The 19,628-nt window shown below is 39.2% G+C and overlaps 1 protein-coding gene across 15 annotated transcripts in view; it reads left to right on the forward strand.

Annotated features, from left to right (window-relative positions):
- LOC131251328 (alpha-mannosidase-like) overlaps window positions 1-19,628 on the forward strand; it is a 150,827-nt gene that overhangs the window by 45,368 nt on the left and 85,831 nt on the right. For all 15 annotated transcript variants that reach the window (XM_058252000.1, XM_058252010.1, XM_058252005.1 and 12 more), the window contains 5 exons: window positions 12,740-12,947; window positions 13,112-13,245; window positions 14,423-14,488; window positions 14,580-14,639; window positions 14,787-14,858. In XM_058252000.1, the coding sequence (XP_058107983.1) occupies window positions 12,740-12,947; window positions 13,112-13,245; window positions 14,423-14,488; window positions 14,580-14,639; window positions 14,787-14,858 (540 nt within the window). The remainder of the gene's footprint in view (window positions 1-12,739; window positions 12,948-13,111; window positions 13,246-14,422; window positions 14,489-14,579; window positions 14,640-14,786; window positions 14,859-19,628) is intronic.

Below are 19,628 nucleotides of genomic sequence, written 5' to 3' on the forward strand. Positions count from 1 at the left end.
GGCCGTTTGAGTTTCGTGATTCTGGTGCTAAGGCCAACCCTTCTGGCGGTAAGCCTGGCACTGGATATCAATACAAGCTTTCTAGTAGTTCTCAGTCTAGGCCCAAGGATGATAAGAGTAAAGGAGTTGTCGGGTCTAGCTCGCGCAAAAGCGATGAGACTAGGTGTTTTAGATGTCAGGGGTTTGGTCACTTTGCCAACCAGTGTGGCAGGAAAGAGGGTACCAAGGTGTTTCTTATTGATGGGCAAGTAGAAGTAGTGACCCTATAAAGTGACGGTGATGAGGAAGAATATGAGCTACCAGAGATCCCTAGTGATGAGGAAGGAGTGCAAGAGTCTGAGACCCTTGCAGTTGTGTGTTGCACCTTTGCTTAAGCAAAGAATACCGAAGATTGGCGCCGCAACATGATCTTCTATACTTTTGCAAAATGTGGTGATAAGAGTTGCAAAATGATCGTGGATAGTAGTAGTTATGCCAATGTGGCATCAACCAGTGTTCGCAATATCGTTACTGCTTGCTAGCGATACGAAACCCACAAGATAAAAATACCGCAAATTCAGATATCGCGCGATATATCGGCCGACATCGTGCCATATATCGCAGATTTCACGCGATATCCTCGATATCCTTACGCTGCACTCACGGACATTGATTGCTGGCCCATTTTTTTTTTTCGGATTTGACAGACTCACGGGTCGATTGTAGAGGACTCATGAGTCTACTGTAGCCAACAACCCACAACGACGATAAAATGGGTTGCGTGTTTACCAGAAAATCAAAAAAACAAAAAGAATTAGAAGAAAAAAGAGGAAAAATTGGAGAGTACCTGTGGCTGTAGCGAAGATTGCGTGATCAGTGATCGGAGGTGGGCCATTCCATCAATTGACACAGGTAAGTTCGATTTCCCTCTTTCTTTGCCAATTTTCTTCGAATGAGAAGATATAGGGATATCTCGGAGATTTTGGTGAGAAATCGGGACGGATTGACTGTGATTTCTTCCTTCCGAAACCCTCGCTTCTGGAACCCTCGCGGCCCTCTCGCTTCCGGAACCCCCGCTGCCCTCTCCTTCTCGCTTCCGGAACCCTCGCGGCCCTCTCTCTTTTCAAAAGGGGCTGGCGTTTGCAATGGAGGGACGCAGATTAGCTATTGAGTAATCGGATTGCATACTGAGTTACTCAGTACGCTCTTTTCGTACTGAGTAAACTCTGTTGGGCCCACATTGAATGCATGCTGTTTATCCACACCGTCCATTCGTTTTTAAAGATCATTTTAGTGGTTGATCCCAAAATTGAAGCATATCCAAACCTCAAGTGGACCATACCACAGGAAAGCGTGAAAGTATTGATGTCCACTGTTAATACCTTTCTAAGGCCCCCAGTGATGTTTATTTGTCATCCAAGACATTCATAAGATCACACAGACATGGATAAGGGGAAATAAAAAATTTCGGCTTGATCTAAAACTTCTGTGGCCCTAAGAACTTTTCAATGGTAGAATTTCAATTCACAATGTTTCTAGTGGTGTGTTCCACTTGCGATTTGGATATGCTTCATTTTTGGGATAAAGCCCTAAAATTATCTGGTAAAATGGATGGACGAAGTAGATAAAATGTGTATATGATGGTGGGCCCCATAGAGTTTACGCAGTATGCTAATGGTGCTGAGTTACTCATTACGCAATCTGCTTTCGCTATTGAGTAACAGACTCGCACTGAAGTGACGTCACCAAGTTCTGTGGGTCCCACAATAATGTGTCATATCCACACCGTCCATTCATTTGGAAAGATTATTTTAAGGCATGACACAAACAATGAGGCAAATCTAAATCTATAGTGGATCCCACCACAGAAAAAAGTGGAGAGAGTGACGCTCACCGTTGAAACCTTCCTGAGGTCCACTATATGATGTTTTTTTGAGATCCAACCCGTTGATAAGTTAAATAATATTTTAAGTAAGGGAAAACACAAATATCATCTTGATCAAAAACTCTTGTGGCCCTTAGAAGTTTTTAATGGTAGGCTTCACTCTCTCCACTGTTTTCTATGGTGGGGCCCACTCGAGCTCTGGATCTGACTCATTCTTTGGGTCATGCCCTAAAATGATCTCTCCAAATGGATAGACAGTGTGGATACAAAAAATACATCATGGTGGGACCCACAGAACTTGGTGACGTCACTTGAGCACTGTTGGTTAATCCACATCTGAAACAGGCCTCGTTTGCCTCGGTGAGAAAACTCCGTGGGGCCCACCGTGAATATATGTGGTTTATCCATGCCGTCTAACCGCTTTTACAACTCATTTAATGGGTTGAGCCCAAAATTAAAGCATATCCAAAGCTCCAGTGGGCCATACCATATGAAACAATGGGAATAATGATTTGAACCATTGAAACCTTGTCAGGCCCCATAGTGATGTTTTTCTGTCATCCAACCTGTTCATAAGATCAAAGAAACAGGGATGAAAGGAAAACATAAATATAAGCTTCATCCAAAACTTTTGTGGTGCTCAAGAATTTCAACGGTCCAAATTCAAGAAACGAGTATCAATTAATCAGAAGTCATGATTGTCATCTCAGTCCAATGATTCAGTGCATTTACACTGGGCCTATGATTTCGATGGTTTAGATTGATGTACATATATGCAGACGTGTATAGAGGGAGCTGCATGTTCGTGGAATTTCATAGTCAACAGATCTTCCCAACGTGCCTATTTCAGATCCACGGCATTAATACGCATGTGGAAGATCAAGCAGGTGAATGCCACATGGATCTTCCCAGCACGCCTGTTTCAGATCTGCGGCATTGATCATGTGGAGCCCACTTTTTTAACAGAGGAGATCAAAACTCAAGCTGTTAAGGCCTTTACTTTGAGTATAAACCGTTCGTCTTTTTTTCTATCCATCTATTTCTTCTCTCAAAGATGCGTGGCCCACTTGATGAATTGATCATCTTGATTCTTGGGTCGGGATGCATTTTCCAAGGATGCCATCCGATGAGTGGACCGGATCTTACACGTGCATGATTGGTGAAAACGCCTTTCATCAAAACCTTATCTCCAAAATATGTATATTTATCAATTTTTACTTCTTCTTTTGCTTTTCAATGAATTGGTTGTGATTTCATATGTCTTTGATACATTTATAAATGTCATGCATTCAATTTAAATATACTTGCATTAGTTTAGTTAAACATCTCATAGCTTAGGACCCTATACAAAGGAAATTTATTATGTGCACCTTTTTTTTGAGATGTTATGATTTAAAAGTGTGTATCAAGGGCTTGTTTAACAATCCATGAAGTTTCATTGAAAAATTCAACCATTTTCCCAATGTTTCCCCATGTTTCCCAAAAAGTGTGAGAAATTAAGCGATACAAATGATATATCCTGTGTGATAACCGATACGTATCTGTATCCCAAGGGTGCGATATATTGCGCGATACCGATATTTCGAACACTGTCATCAACTGGCATTGTGAGCCGTTTGGGCTTGAAGCTTGAAGCCCATCCTCAACCCTATAGAGTGTCTTGGGTTGATGAGACTTCCATTCCAGTCTCGCACCATTGTCTTATTCCTATTTAGTTTGGATCATATAAAGACACTTATTCCCATGGATGTTGGCCACATCATTTTGGGTAGGCCCTGGCTCTATGACAGGGATGTCACCATATTTGGTCGTTCAAATGTGTGTACATTCTGGTTTGAGGGCAAGAAAGTCAAATTAAATCCTCTCCCACCCAAGAACATGACTGGAGAGAAGTCCATCACAAGGAGTGGTGTGAGTCCAAGTCTAAGCCTCTCCATATTCTAAATGCCAAAGAATTTGAGCGAGAGACTGAGTCGGACTTGACGGTGTATGCCCTTATGGCTAGGGAGAGTCCACCAGAGGCTAGTGTAGAGTTACCCATTGAGGCCATTCCGGTAGTGGATGAGTTTCGTGATGTCTTTCCTGATGATCTACTGGATGAGCTTCCCCTTATGAGGGATATACAACACGCCATTGATTTAGTCCTTGGGGCGATTCTACCAAACCTCTCTCATTACAGAATGAACCCAAAGGAGCATGCAGAGTTGAAGAGGCAGGTTGATGAGCTCTTAGAAAATGGTTTTGAGAGAGCATGAGCCCGTGTGCCATGCCCACCCTTCTTACACCTAAGAAGGATGACACATGGAGGATGTGTGTTGATAGTAGGGTCATCAACAAAATCATAATCAAGTATCGGTTTCCCATACCGCATCTTGATGACATGTTGGATATGATGACCAATATTACTATCTTCTCGAAAATTGACCCCAAAAGTGGTTATCACCAAATCCATGTACGCCTTGGCGACGAGTGGAAGACGACCTTCAAGACGAAGGATGGGATATATGAGTGACTAGTCATGCCTTTTGGGCTGACTAATACTCCAAATACCTTTATGTGTGTGATGACCCAAGTGTTGAGGCCCTTCATGGGGAAGTTCCTGGTCGTCCACTTTGATGATATCCTGATTTATAGCATGACCAAGGAACAACACCTCAACCATTTGAGGTAGGTTTATGGGATCCTTAGAGCCGAAAAATTGTATGCCAACCTAAAGAAGTATGCGTTTATGTCTAGCAGTGTTATCTTCTTAGTTTTTGTTGTGTCAGTTGAGGGTGTGTCGGCGGATCCTGAGAAGGTCAAGGGCATCATCAATTGGCCTAAACCGTGTAGTATTCACGAGGTACACAACTTTCACGACTAGACCACCTTTTATAGACAGTTCATTCGAGGCTTCAGTTCCATTATGTCTCCCATCACGGATTGCATAAAAAGAGGAGAGTTTCAATGGACGAAGGCATCCTTGAAGGCCTTCAAGGAGATAAAGGTCAAGATGACTGAAGCTATAATCATGTGACTTCTGGATTTTTCGAAAGTTTTTGAAGTCGCATGCGACGCGTCAGGAGTTGGCATAGGAGGAGAACTTAGTTAGGAAGGGCACCCTCTCGCCTTCTTTAGTGAGAAACTGAATGAGGCGAAGCAAAAATATTCCATCTATGACAAAGAATTTTATGCGGTAGTGCAATCATTGTGCCACTGGTGTCATTATCTATTGCCGCAAGAATTCGTCTTGTTCTCAGATCACGAGGCCTTGAGATATTTGAACTCTCAGAAGAAATTAAACCCTAGGCATGCTAAGTGGGTTCAGTTTCTTCAAGAGTATATTTTTGTGCTTAAGCACAAGGCCGGTGTCGAGAATAAGCCTGCCGACGTGTTGAGTCATTGAGTCATGTTACTTAATTCTATGAGTGTCGAAGTCACGGGGCTAGAGTGTGTCAGAGAGGATTATTCTGAGTGCTCAGATTTTAGAGTTGTGTACGCATCGTTGTTAGGAAGTCCATCAGTAGCTAGCAGTGAGTATTTGATATTGGACGGATATCTGTTTAAGAGTGACTGTTCGTGCATACCTCGCACCTCCCTCCATGATTTTCTTGTCTGGGAGTTACATTTAGGAGGGGTCGCAAGTCATTTTGGTTGAGATGAGACCATTGCCCTAGTGGAGGATAGATTTTATTGGCCAAGCCTCAAGCGAGACGTGGCCAAAATTATAGGGTAGTGTCGTACTTGTCAATTGGCAAAGCAGAAAAAGCAGAATACGGGGATATACTCACTTTTGCCAGTTCCATTCACCCCTTTATAGGACATCAGTATGGACTTCGTGCTTGGGCTCCCCGAGACTATTCGGAAACACGATTCCATATTTGTTATCGTGGACCGTTTTTCTAAAACAGCCCACTTCATCCCTTGTTCGAAGACCTTTGACGCATCTCATGTTGCCAAGTTGTTCTTTAGTGAGGTTGTCAAGCTTTATGGGTTATCCAAAACCATAGTGTCTGACTGTGACGTGCGATTCATGAGTTATTTTTGGAAGACACTGGCATATGATGAGTACTAGGCTCCAATTTTCTTTTGCTTACCACCCTTAGACCGATGGTTAGATTGAGGTAGTCAAGGAGCCTAGGAAATTTGCTTAGGTGTTTAGTGGGGGAGCACACCAGGACGTGGGACACTACACTACCTATTGCCGAGTTTGCATTTAATAGTTCTGTTAATAGATCCACAGGTTTAAATCCTTTTGAAGTTGTTATTGGTTATAAACCTAAGAAGCCTATTGATCTTGTCCCTATGTCCCTGTCCCATAGGCCATTAAAGTCTGCAGAGTCCTTTGCACATCATATTCATTCATTGTATCAAGAAATCAGGAGAAAGATCAATACTAGTAATGAACATTACAAAATTTCTGCAGACCAACAGAAACAATTCAAGGAATTCAATGTAGGGGACTCTGTGATAGTCCGCATCAGGCCAGAGTGATACCCTCAGGGAGTCATTCGTAAATTAGACGTGCGTAGCGCTGGACCATTCAAAATTATAAAACGAAACGGTCCCAATGCGTATGTGGTAGATCTTCTACCTTTCATGGGAATTAGTTCTACATTCAATGTGGAGGATCTAGTTGTATTTCAGGGGACCACTGATCCATTCTCTAGCCTTTCACCTAACCATCCTGATTCCCCAGACATTTCCCTTGATCCATGGCCCCTTCCCGACCCATTTTCCCAGCCTCTACCTCTTATACCTACCATTCCCTCACTTGGAGAGGAGATAAATGATATTCTAGACCATCAGATAGTATTGACGTTGGACGGCGACTTTCAAAAGTTTCTTGTCAAGTGGAAGTCACGCCCAGCTTCAGACAGTACGTGGCTCACTAAGGAGGAGCTTCAAAGACTTGATCCAGACATCTTGGAGCAGTTCAGGAGATTTGTTTTGCCAGTGGCGAAACCTTTGCAGCCAAGGAGAGTTGATGGGGACATCGTGTGCACGCCCCCCCACCTTACGCACATATTCAAGGAGGAGGGCCCCACTTTCGATCTGGATCGACGACAACATCTTTAAAGGGCCTCACAGTTAGGGGCTGCGCTATGGAGCATTGGAGTGGACCCGATCATCATATAGATTCTACCATCAAATCTCATGATCGTGGCCCACTACCTTAGATGATCTAGGATTTTGAGTTTTGACTATTCTTGTTATTAGAAACATCACGAACGACTTTGATTGCATAGATTAGTTATTATTTTATTTACTTCAGCTTTAAGTATTAGTGTGCGCATATGGCGCAAGGGTAAAATTGTCTTTTGGGGTTTAGGGTTTTCGTATAAATAAGCAACCCCATGTAGGCATTTTCAATGAAGTTTATGAATAAAAAATTCTGCATTTTTTTTCTTCTCTCTCTTTGGGTTGAAGAATCGAATTAGGTGTGCAATCCTTCCTTCTTCGAAGGGCTAACTACCATGGTACGAAATCACAACCATCCCAAATCATCCCTACTTCATTACGCCCCACATCCATCATATTTTACATCCCTTCCACCTTCAGGTTCACCCTCTTTCGTATCCAAGTTCTATCCTTTAACAGTGCACAAACAGATTTTCAGATTCTGTCCCATCTGAGGGGCTGAAACTTTGGCGGAGCACCACGCACACGCCTTGCGACGGATCGATGCGAAATTTGGCAGGGAGGCAGTCCTACCCTGGCCGATCCTAGCCTAGGAGTCGGTTTTCGACTTTGTGGGCCCCACACACATGCGGACGAGTGGTCATGCACGTGCACCCATGGCCAGCTGCTGTCCACGCATGTGGGTCATATCAGGTTCTATTTTTCCTTTATTTTTCTCCTCTTTAGACTTAAATCCAGATCCTTAACCCTAAAGAATCCCAAGTCCCAATTATTCCCCAAATTGAGCCCTAGATTTTCCCCGAATTGAAACATGGTGAATCTCTTGAATTGGGGAACAATCCTTTGCAAGAATGGATGAATCTTACACTCTTTTGGGCTTGTTTGGTTTATAATTTTATTTGATCTAGCCCTAAACTTGTGTAGGCTTGGACCACCATAGATTCCCCTTTTTGAATGATTGATAGTATGTAGGATGTGGAATTTTGTGACTGTTTAAATTGGTGTAATCATGAGCTTGATTTCTTGCATTCCACATTTAATTTCATGTCCTGCATCAAATATGGGTATCTTCATTATATGTCGAGCATAGTACTGTGAAAAATGATTAAATTCTGGTTAAATAGATGGTGGGGAATGCTACCATTTCTTGGAAATTGTTGAAGATCTATGAACAAGGGAATTTCATATTATATTCTGAAATACAAATATGGATGACTTTTTCAGTCGTGTGTTAACTCATCATATCAGACAACTCTTCTTTATCACTTATTTCTGATATTAACTCTGTTTTATTGTGATATTTGTCTCCTTTCTATATAATATGTTTTGTACATGAATATTTAAATAATAAAATATAATGTTTGTACTGCTAGAAAAGTTGTAATATGCCTACACCGTCATCATGTCACTTCTCCTAGAAGGGAAAATGATTGCTTTTTTGTGATGACTACAATGCTCGCATTATCAATTGTAGAAGAAAAGCTTGCACCTGAAAGGTGACTATGCCTAGATAGTTCACTGTTGCCCCTATTTCAGTGGCCAATGACAGGAATGTTGTTTGCCTCGACCGCAATTTGCATGTACTCGTATACGTGGCCTCTCTTTGAATTGCTTGTATCTTAGACATTCTCTCCATATGGAATCTGCACATGCATTTTCATCCAGGTTACATTGGTGTGGTGGGGTCAAATAAGAGATGCTAAATATTTCATTATTTAAAATTTTATCATAAATCAATTGTAATTGGTAATGAAGTATGATTATAAGAATGTGCCAATATGCTGAGTTTCCTAATATTGAGATGCCTAGGACTTCATCTCTGGCATTCAGTATTTATACACGTCTTCATTATTAACTTGTCAGAGATGGAACAATTCTTTTGTTGGGAATCAGAGATTAATTCTTCACACCATTTTCACTTTTTCTATGTTATTAACATCTATGTTCCTTGCATTAATTTTCATTTTGTTTTGTAAGCTTTGATAATATCATGTCACAATGATCATGTATGGCAAATTACTGTCCGCATCCATTGAATCATTTAACTCAAAGCATCCATCAATGATGGTAGTTTTCCAAATTAAGGTGGTCCTGTTTTCTCAAACCTTGTGCAATATGCTTCCGTCCTCGGGTGTACTCTTTGCATGTAAGCTGCAACTATGTACTTTTTTTTTTTTTTTGAGCGTTGGCCCATATATCAAATTCTTTATTAAACGATCAGTCCAGATGATGGACACGTCTTCCAATCTTACGAGTTGCATGGTTGCAACAATTTCCTAAATGGCTAGTCGACATGCATCGGATCTAGCCTAGAAGTACAATGAATTAAACGGCAAAAAAGGAAAAAAAATAACATGCCGATAAAAATCTTGAATATCTAGGCTTCTCTTTTGAAATTTGCGTCTTTGAATGCAATCGTGCTCCACCTACTAACCTGTTTCTCAATGGGGTCCACATGAAATGCCCCTTGATAAAGACGTTGTGGACTCGACGTCTGTCATCGTGCCATGTCAGCAACGGCTTGGTTCACGGCTGCCTTGAATGACTCTTCATTCCATGCGCTACTCTTGATTTTCAATCGGAAGATAACACGATTCCACCGGTTCGTATGGTGCAACTGGATGTCTGCTTCCAATGATACTATGCTTATATCCTTCATTTGTTTCAGACATTCAAGTATGTGGCGCACCAAAACCACCATATTATGTACTTTGCTTTTATATTCTTATTTGTTATGGGTAAGCAGACCTTATAAAAAGGAAAGGAGGATGCATCAAGGCTACAAGTGAGGTGTGAGACACCCCTGCAATGGCTAGAGTAGCTACCCTGCTGATCAATAAAGGAGTGGGAGAAGAAATAGGAAGGTGATCCCTGAAGAAAGGGCTCTAATTTTATAACAAATGTAAGCAAGTCTCCAATACTTTGGATTTTTGTTTTACTCCAAGAGTGGATAAAGGATGAACTTTTCTTTATAGGATAAGGTGAGGAATAAGCCGAGAAGGTCCAGAGCAATGTTTGAAATATCGGTTTCGCATTATGTATCGCATCCATAGGATACAGATACGTATCGGTTATCGCACGGGATAAATTGTTTGTATCGGGTAATTTATCGCACTTTTTGGGAAACATGGGGAAACGTTGGGAAAATGGTTGATTTTTTCAATGAAACTTTAGGGATTGCTTGAAAAAAAAACCTTAATATACACTTTTAAATGATAACATCTCAAGAAAGAAGTGCACCTAATAGGTTTCGTTTGTATAGGGTCTTAAGCTATGCGCTGGTTGATTGAACTAATGCAACTAGATTCAAATTAAATGCATAACATTTAAAATGTATGTGATGAACATTTCATCAAACACTCCTAAATACTTAGAAATTAGTCTCAATTGACAGGTTGAAGAGAAATTAAAAAATATTTTAATAACTTTTTAATAATTTTTAATTAAAAATTATTTTTATTTTCTAAAAATTGACAAGGACTTAACAAATCAGTAGATCAGCTCTCATACATGCTTGATTTCATGTTTGGAGACTGAAGTGCAACATTGCGAGTAATTTGGGAGAAATTGGGGAAATTTCGAATTTTCCCCAAAAAATTCCAATTCCACCTTGACTCCAATTTCAAAATTAGAGTGTATATGATGACCATTCTATTAAATACTCCTAAATACTTTGAAATTAGTCTTGATTGTTAGCTAGTTGAAGGAAAATTTTGAAAAAAAAACATGGAGAACGACAAGAACCAATGGATATTGAAATCAAAGATCCAATTCCATGATTTTTTTTTTCATGCAATACATGAAGTACCAATGGATTTGTAACCATTTGACACTGATTTAACATAATTTCAATAAAAAAAGGGATTAAAAAGTTGAAAATGCTCACTGGATCAAACATGTGGGATATATCGGCACTATCTGTGCATTTTGTATCACGCAGGTGGGATACAAGATATATCATAGGATATATCAGCTGATATCGTTGATATTTAAAACATTGGTCTCAATTGACTGCTGGTTGAAGGGAAATTAAAAACAAATAATATTTTAATTATTATTTTTATTAATTTTAATTAAAAAATGATTTTTATTTTCCAAAAATTTACAATGACTTAACAAATCAGTAGATCAGCCATGATACATGCTTGATTTCATGTTTGATGTGTAACATTGCAAGTAATTGGGAGAAATTGGGAAAAATTTGAATTTTCCCTAATTTTTCCCAAATCGGGCCACCTACACTCAAATTTCAAAATTAGAGTGTATGTGATGATTATTTCATCAAATACTTCGAAATTAGTCTCAATTGACAGCTAGGTGAAGGGAAATTTTGAAAAAAAAACATGGAGAACATGAAGAACCAATGAATATCAAAATCAAAGCTCTAACTCCATGATTTTTCATGCAAAATATGAAGAACCAATGTATTTGTAACCAATTGACATTGATTTAACATAATTTCAACAAAAAAAGGGATCGGAAATTGAAAATACTCACTGGATCAAACACGTGGGATATATCAGCATTACCTGTGCGTTTTGTATCGCACAGGTGGGATACAAGATATATTGTGGGATATATCGGTTGATTTCGTTGATATTTAAAACATTGGTCCAAAGAACCTTCCTTTTGGGGGTTGGGAGGCTGGAGCCAGATTGTCTGGTTGGTGTTGTTGATATTGTAGACCAATTTCTAGTTAAAAGCAGCCTCTGTTAACCATGAAAATCCAGTGGTTGGCATCGCAGTGGCATCCTTACTGAGAGCTATATGCCTTGAATCTTGTAGCTCGTGCATGGAAGCAATGTAAAACATGACATGAATTTTCTTTGAATTGGCATCCCAATAGTTATCCTTTACTGCTTCATGCATGGTGGTCCATCCCAATAATCACCCTTACTACGAGCTATATGCCTTGAACCAAAGCATTGGCTATTCTAATTGTAATCACAAAATTACTCGTTCTAGTTTTGTAGATCTTGTAAGTGACGCATGGAAGCAATGTAAAACATGGCATAAAGTTTCTTTGAATTACTGTTTAATATATCATATCCTAATTCATCTTTTTTATTTTTCCTATTAAGTTTGCTTTCTATAACCAAGGCCACATTTGGGGTGATCATATGAATTGAATTTCAAACACCTAATATAATCTAGAAGAAATGGTGATATAAATTAATGGTGTTTCCTCATAATGGGGAAGTAGCCCTTAATTTGCAGATAATTTCCTTGCATTAGCAAGTTGAAAGTAATGTAATTGAAATTTGGAGCTGAAGCCACCCAATTGAATTCTAGATGGAAATACAATTCAATATTTCCACTTTATTAGGCTAGTAGCTGCCATTTGATTTGATACTGCATTTGAGATACCCTAAACTACTTCACTAGCTACTTGGTTTGTTATGATATGACTAAACATAAATAAAATAATAGTGAGCAATAAACTTATAGGTCTTAAATCAGAGTAACAATTTGCTGCAACTTGATGACAATGTCCATATTTATATGATCACTGAGTGCAAAATTATAACTCATCGTTTGCATCATAATTAATATCTAACACATACGGCTTTTGCATAGTAATCTTGTTCATTTAAGATGTCAGATTCTAGTTCTTGTTCGGCCCCAAATTTGACATTTTATATAAAGCATTTTCCAACTTGTTTAGTTCCTTACAGTATGCCTATCTGAAAGGGCCTCTTTATGTTCAATCAATGATTTTCAATTTTTGTTTTTTTAAAAATAATTTTCTGTCAGGTCAATGATGACCATCATGTTATAAGAGATTCTAGTGGCAATACCATTGAGGCACAGTATGTGGAGATGGATAATGCTACTATTAACTTAAGAAACTTCTACACTAAGGCCTACCTGGGAGTGTCAGCCAAAGGAACCCCAAAGCATTGGCTCTTATTTCAGGTATCTGTGCCGCCACTTGGATGGAGCACCTACTTTATTTCTAAAGGTGGGGGAACAAGGTGGATTTGCAATATTCTTCTCATGAAATAGTTTTTGGCTTTTTCTGGTCATTTGATACATACTGCATTCAAAAGCAGTCCATTTCATGGAACAAAAGCACCATGAGCAATAACAAGATTCACATATTGTAATGCTCCTCAAACAATACAGGAGCAAGTAGTGGGCACATGTCAGTTACAGATACTTCACAAAATGAGACATTGGAGGTTGGACCTGGGAATTTGAAGATGTCGTTTTCATCAACATCTGGACAACTGAAACGCATGACGAATTATAGAACAGGGGTGAGTTGCATTCTCTTTCCTAATTACAAGCTCTGGGGTTAATGACTTAGCCTATTTCCACAAATGGTTGTATAATTTATTTATTTCTTTTTAAGGTTCACCAGAAAGATGGAATAATTTTGGTAGGGTATGCTTATGAATTCTGGAGCATATTTGCATTGACATCTTTATTTTTCATGTACAAGTGCGAGAGGCAGACACTGCTGTAGTTAGTAATTGGTGTAACTTGGTAATGAGGCCAGTGTAAGCTGAGTCTGTAGATTTCCACAACTCTGATGTGGGAGTCCAATGTAGCCCTTTGTTGATATTTGGGGAACACTAAAGTCGTAGGTTTTTTTTTTTTTTTGTTTGTTTCTTTCTTTTCCTTTACTCTTTATTGGAGAAACTAGAGGGATAAAAAGAAAATTTTGATGATGTGGAATTTGTAAGATTGTATTTCTTTAGGGGCTTGAAAAGTTGTGTAGACAACTAGGAGTGAACAGGTCTCTTGAACTTGAAGTTTTAGCTGATCTGAAGACAATCTTTGGACTCATCTGCACAGAGATTGGGAAGTGTGATTTGTACAAGAACTTGGAACTGGATCTCAAAGTTTCACTCGAGATGAAACTTTCCCTCCCCATATGTAAATGACTCAGGCATAAGGCTCTGATATATTGGAAGAAACAAACTAAAAGCTTCCATTTTGGGGGCAATTGGAATTTGGCCCAATATGAGTGATATGAACGACAAATATTTTGGAGATTAAAATTACTACTAGATTTAAAAACAATGCAATGAATTCCAAACTACCTTAAAAAGTGATAATACGCAGCATTACAATATAACAGAAGTTTCAATCGTAAACAGGAAATACGCTTGCTAAAAAAATAAGAGGTTCATAATTAACGAGAGGGAGAGGGAGAGTCATATGTGTGTGCACGCATCTTTGCCCAACCCACTCTTAGTGTGACAGCAGAATTCTGTACTATCCTCCATCTTTTCTGTACAATGGTTCTGCTCGTGGAAAAGGACTGACTTCACCAAATTAACTTGATTGAGTTTTGTTAGAATATTTCTTAATAATTAATCTAATCCATTACTGGATTACTATTTCAGTTTTAATATGTTGTTGTTAATCAAACTAGAAGAACACCAAATTCCACAGAGAATCCTAAGTGTTACTGTTACAATGCATCAGGTGGATATACCTATACAACAAAGCTATCTGTGGTATGGTTCAAGCATCGGAGACAAGGATACAAAGGTATGATGCTACTATGCTTTGGATTAGCACTGTTACAGAATTCGAATACTTGTGGTAACTGTTTATTGTCACGTGTATGTTAATTTTCAAGGCCTCTGGCGCTTACATATTTCGACCAGATGGTGCTCCTCCAACAGCTGCTTCAAGATCGGTAATCCAGCTGGTTTCCAGTTTCTTGTTCATCGTAAATTGCTGAATAACGACTTGAGAAAGTTGAAACCATTAAAAAGCAGTGTGTGTTAACTTGTTTGTGGTTTTAAGGTTACTAAACCTTGAATGTAATTTCATTCGACTGTAGGTACCCTTGAAGATTGTGCGAGGACCTCTAGTTGATGAAGTCCATCAACAATTCAATCCATGGATTTATCAGGTTCTCTTCCTTTTATTTCCTATCAAATGGCCGTTTCGTCAAGATTAATTTATAATGTAGCTTAATAGGATTCTTTATTTAAAAACATCTCTAGTGTTTCAGAGTCACAAAATTTTTTCTCTTTCTATTTACATAATTTAGAAATCATTTCATGATATTGTTCCTTTACCGACCTCTCAACCCGAAACGATGGCGAATAGAAACATCTAACACAACCATTTCTTTGAGTCTGAAGTCAATGCATAATATGATGGAAGAATCAACTGAGTAATTCTACATTTAGCAGCAAGGGATGCAAGATGAATGTGTAGCAGAGCCACCTCCGAAACATGCAGGAACATGAAAATATACTATAAGATATTAGGACTTTTGATGAGACTACAAAGACATAAATATAGATATAGTAATGTTTTTCTGTGAATGCTAATGTACCATTGTACGGCCCACCTATCTCTATCTTCTAGCCCTTTAATGTCATTATTAGTGTTTAGGACAGTTCATGTTTTTGCTTTTGTTACTTAAAGATACACTTGCCGTTATTACTTTTATATTAAAATGTAAGAGGGGTGGGGGCGTGTGGATGAAACCAAACCCTATCCCTCTCTTTCCTCTCTTTTCTCTCTCCTCATGTCAATCAAGTTTTCATAGTATTAAAGCATTGAACTTGATTGATCCAGATTTTATTTCCTCTCTTAGCTCACGTTTCTCCTCTTTTTCTCGTTCTTCTATTTAAGGCGAATTTTTAAAGAGTTTGGGGGCTGATCTACACCTATCTTCTCTCATTTGAAGTTTTTGTAGAGAATGAAGAGAGATTGTAGAGAGAGAAAGATGGGAAATTAAGGAGCTCAAAAACATGAGAGCCCTGTTCTGTCTTATTATCTTATACGTAGGGTTTCCCGTATTTACAAATAACATCCTAATAAACACAAAATTACAAATAAGACCCCACTTTGCATATTTACAGATAAACCCCTACAGAATGAGTAAAATGTTCCAACACACCCCCTCAAGTTGGTGTATGAACATCTGCCATACCCAACTTGCCAGACATGTCTTATAGCATGGGAGAACTGAGAGCTTTTGTAATGATATCTGTTAATTGTTCTGTTGATTTGACAAATGGTGTACTCAACATGCCAGAAGAAATATTCTCTTGAATGAAGTGAATATCGACCTCAATATGCTTGGTCCTCTCATGGAGAACTGAATCAGATGAATATGTATGGCAGCTTGATTGTCACAATAAAGTGGGTTAGCAGAGGAAATGGAGAATCCAAGTTCTACCATTATGGATCTCAACCACAAAATTTCACATGCCCCATGGGCCATAGCCCAATATTTTGCTTCTGCACTTGATCTAGACACAATGGACCACTTTTTGCTTCTCCAAGTCACCAAGTTCCCTCCAACGAATGTACAATAGCTAGAGGTAGATTTTCTATTTGTTGGGCAACCTGTCCAATCAGCATCAGAGTACCCAATAATATCAACATGTCCATGATTAACATAAATAATGCCACGTCCTAGACATGACTTGTCACACCCCAAACTCGGGAACCGGGCTCACAAAATTCCCAGTCACCGAATCCGGTGTCGACAAGCTTCGTAGTACTCCATTCTCAGCTCCCATATGCTCGGTTCTGATCCTAGGATTCTACAAGGAGGATTTATAAGGTGAGTATTTTTTTTTAAATTATTATTTTTGTAAAGAAGCATAACCACAAGTGTACCCAAGTCACAAAATAGCATCATCACCACATATCCATTAATATAATCTTTGAGTACAATGCTGGAAGGGAAATGCTTGATGTAATCAAAACTCAACAGAACAGGCTCATGCTCTAGGCAGGGTATTCAAAATCGGTTACATATCGGCCGTAACGGCCAATACGTAATAGTAACGGTATCAACTGTTATGCGATACAGCCCTGAAACTAGGCACCTCCATTTTTAGGGTTCGTAATGATCGTTACAGGGCTGTAATGGCCGTTACGGCTCATAATGGCCATAACCCTAAAGAAAATGGGAAAAAATTAAAAAAAAAAAAAAAACATACCTTTTTTTTTTTTTTTCCTTTTCTTCTTCTTCTTATTAGGCTGCGGCGCTGCTGCAACACTGCTACGGTTGCGGTAGCAGCAACTGCTGCCCTTCTTCTTTCTCTCTCTCCCCCCCCCCCCCTCGTTGCGATCCCCTCTCTCTTCTTTCCCTCTTTTCTTTTCATTTCCCCCTCTTCTTTTCCTTTTCCAGAAAAAACGAAAGGACTGCGTGGCCGTGAAACATCCACCCACTTTTTTTTTTTTTTGCTTTGCAGTGCACATGCACTGTTTTGTTACGTGGGGCCCACCTTGATTTATGTGTAATAAATCCATGCTGTCCATAATTTTTCAGGTTCATTTTAAGGCTAGATCCTTGAAATGAAGGGATCAAAATCTCAATTGGACCATGCAGTTGGGATTGAATGCCCACCATTAAAATATTCTTAGGGCCCACTATAATGTTTATTTTCCATTGAACCTGTTGATGAGGTTACATCGACCTTGACCTTGATGAAGGGAGAACACAAATAACAGTTTGATCCCAAAATAAAATGTCTTAAGAAAATTTTAATGGTGGGAATTAAATCCTTATTTTGTGGTCCACCTAAGATTTGGATCAGCCTCATTTTTTGGACCATGCCCTCAAATAAGTTGGCAAAAAGGATGGACCACATGGATATACAAAAATGCATTGAGGTGGGCCCCACTTTTAAAGGCATGCTCATTAGTGGTCCGCTGAAGATTTAGATCTACCTGAATTTTTGGACCATGCCTTAAAATGAGTTGGCAAAACGGATTGATGGCATGGATATACAAATACATCGAGGTGCCCCGCCTGGCTGGCAAAACGGATTGATGGCATGGATATACAAATACATCGAGGTGCCCCGCCTGGCCCACTACTACTGGTCCACTTGAGATCTGGATTTACCTCATTTTTTTTTCCAATACCCTTAAATGAGTTGACAAAATGGATGGATGACATGTGTATATAATACATAATCGAGTGGACCCCACATACATGGCCCTAAAAATTTATACATGAGGTATAGTATATATCAACTCAAAATTAGTCAATTAAATTTTGGGACCATTGTTGCTAGGTCACAATCTCAAAATTAAATTATTTGAACAATTTTCACTATTAGTTGTAGACACTTGTTTTTTGAAATAGGACCATTTGATATTTTTCATTTTTCATTGTCCAATAAATGTCCACCAATCCATTAGTGGGATAAGTGCCAATAGATTGCATTAATTTGAGGCTAGTTTAGGGCATCAAATGGTCCCCTAATCAGCCCCGAATTGACAACACTATTTACCCCAATTTAATTTTAATCTTTTTAAAGATCTATGGAGGAAAATGATATCAAATTGTTTAGTATATGAATTACATAATAAGATACAAAAGTCCCTAAACTCTATATATTGAAATGAAATGTATGTGAGTCACGAAGAATGCAATGCACTAGCACTATAAATAAAAGGAAAACTTGAAAATATAAGATGTTTTAGTATTACATTCATTATAGTAAATTTATATAGATATTATATAGTTAGAAAATTAAATATAAAAAGTTTGCAGTTAATTCTTGGTTGTCAGGTTCATAAATCCATCATACAACCCGATATAGCATTCTCACCAAAGAGTGGACCGTTAAACCACCATAAACATGTTCCAAATTATAAATGAATGCATATTTGGAATATTTCAGATTTAATGGATATTTTTCCTTAATTTTTGACAAAAAAAAATTTGCACCGTTACACACCCCGTATCGGCCGATACGGGGTGTATCCGTATCGGTAATAGTGGGCACCGTTACGCCCAGCGATGCAGCAACGGGACACCTTGGCTCCGAGCTCAATGCTGCTGATATGCCCTAGCACCACCTGCACCGTAAACAAACGCGCATAAGCTTCCTACAAAGCTCACTTGAGTGCGTGTGTGCGTGCACAATGCATATGACAATAATACAGATATCAGAGTATGTGGAAGATGATGGAAGGCTAAATTGCCAAGTCCATGAATGTTGTTAGCCATACCAAGGCTATGCAATGTAAGGCCTACGTGGCTAAATATCATATGCTAGGGATGCAACGCAAACATGCCAATCTTCAACTAGTCCACATATCAGTACTGTTCATATATGGAAACATCATTGGGGTCTAGTACACTCCAACATTGGTTGCCGCGTGATCGCGTGCATGACCAAGTGAGTGGAAGAGATATTACTATCCGCCTTGCTAGTGGTATGCCAATGGTCACCCAACTCGTCGATAGAGGACCCATTTACGAGCTGGTCAAACTCAACCTAGCTTATAACCCTCTACTTTCGGGCGGATAAGGTCACGCCCCATTTCAACTGATCACGACATAGTGGGAGACGACCTACTAGGATTTAGTACTTGGGCTCTCATGTTATCCACTCGGTCTCGACGTTGAAGCATCTTACCGGTACCACAAGGGTTTAGGGACTTTCACTCAAGGACATCCATAGCGCCATAATGCTAGAACATATATTTCCGGTATCCAATCCTGCCATCCACGATATACCTGTGGAGGCCACAACCCTGATGTCGCTAGGGTGTAAAGTGATCGTGACATACAAGATGCGGAATGCATGAATCATACCATCCAAGTTATGCAACCAAACTATGCGTACCACGAAATCATGTGGGGTGACCCTATCCCATATAGAGTCCCCTAAGTGTCTCAAGCCGAAAGGCATAT

Source organism: Magnolia sinica, chromosome 7, assembly GCF_029962835.1.
Source record: "Magnolia sinica isolate HGM2019 chromosome 7, MsV1, whole genome shotgun sequence".
In the NCBI taxonomy this organism is placed as follows: Eukaryota; Viridiplantae; Streptophyta; class Magnoliopsida; order Magnoliales; family Magnoliaceae; genus Magnolia; species Magnolia sinica.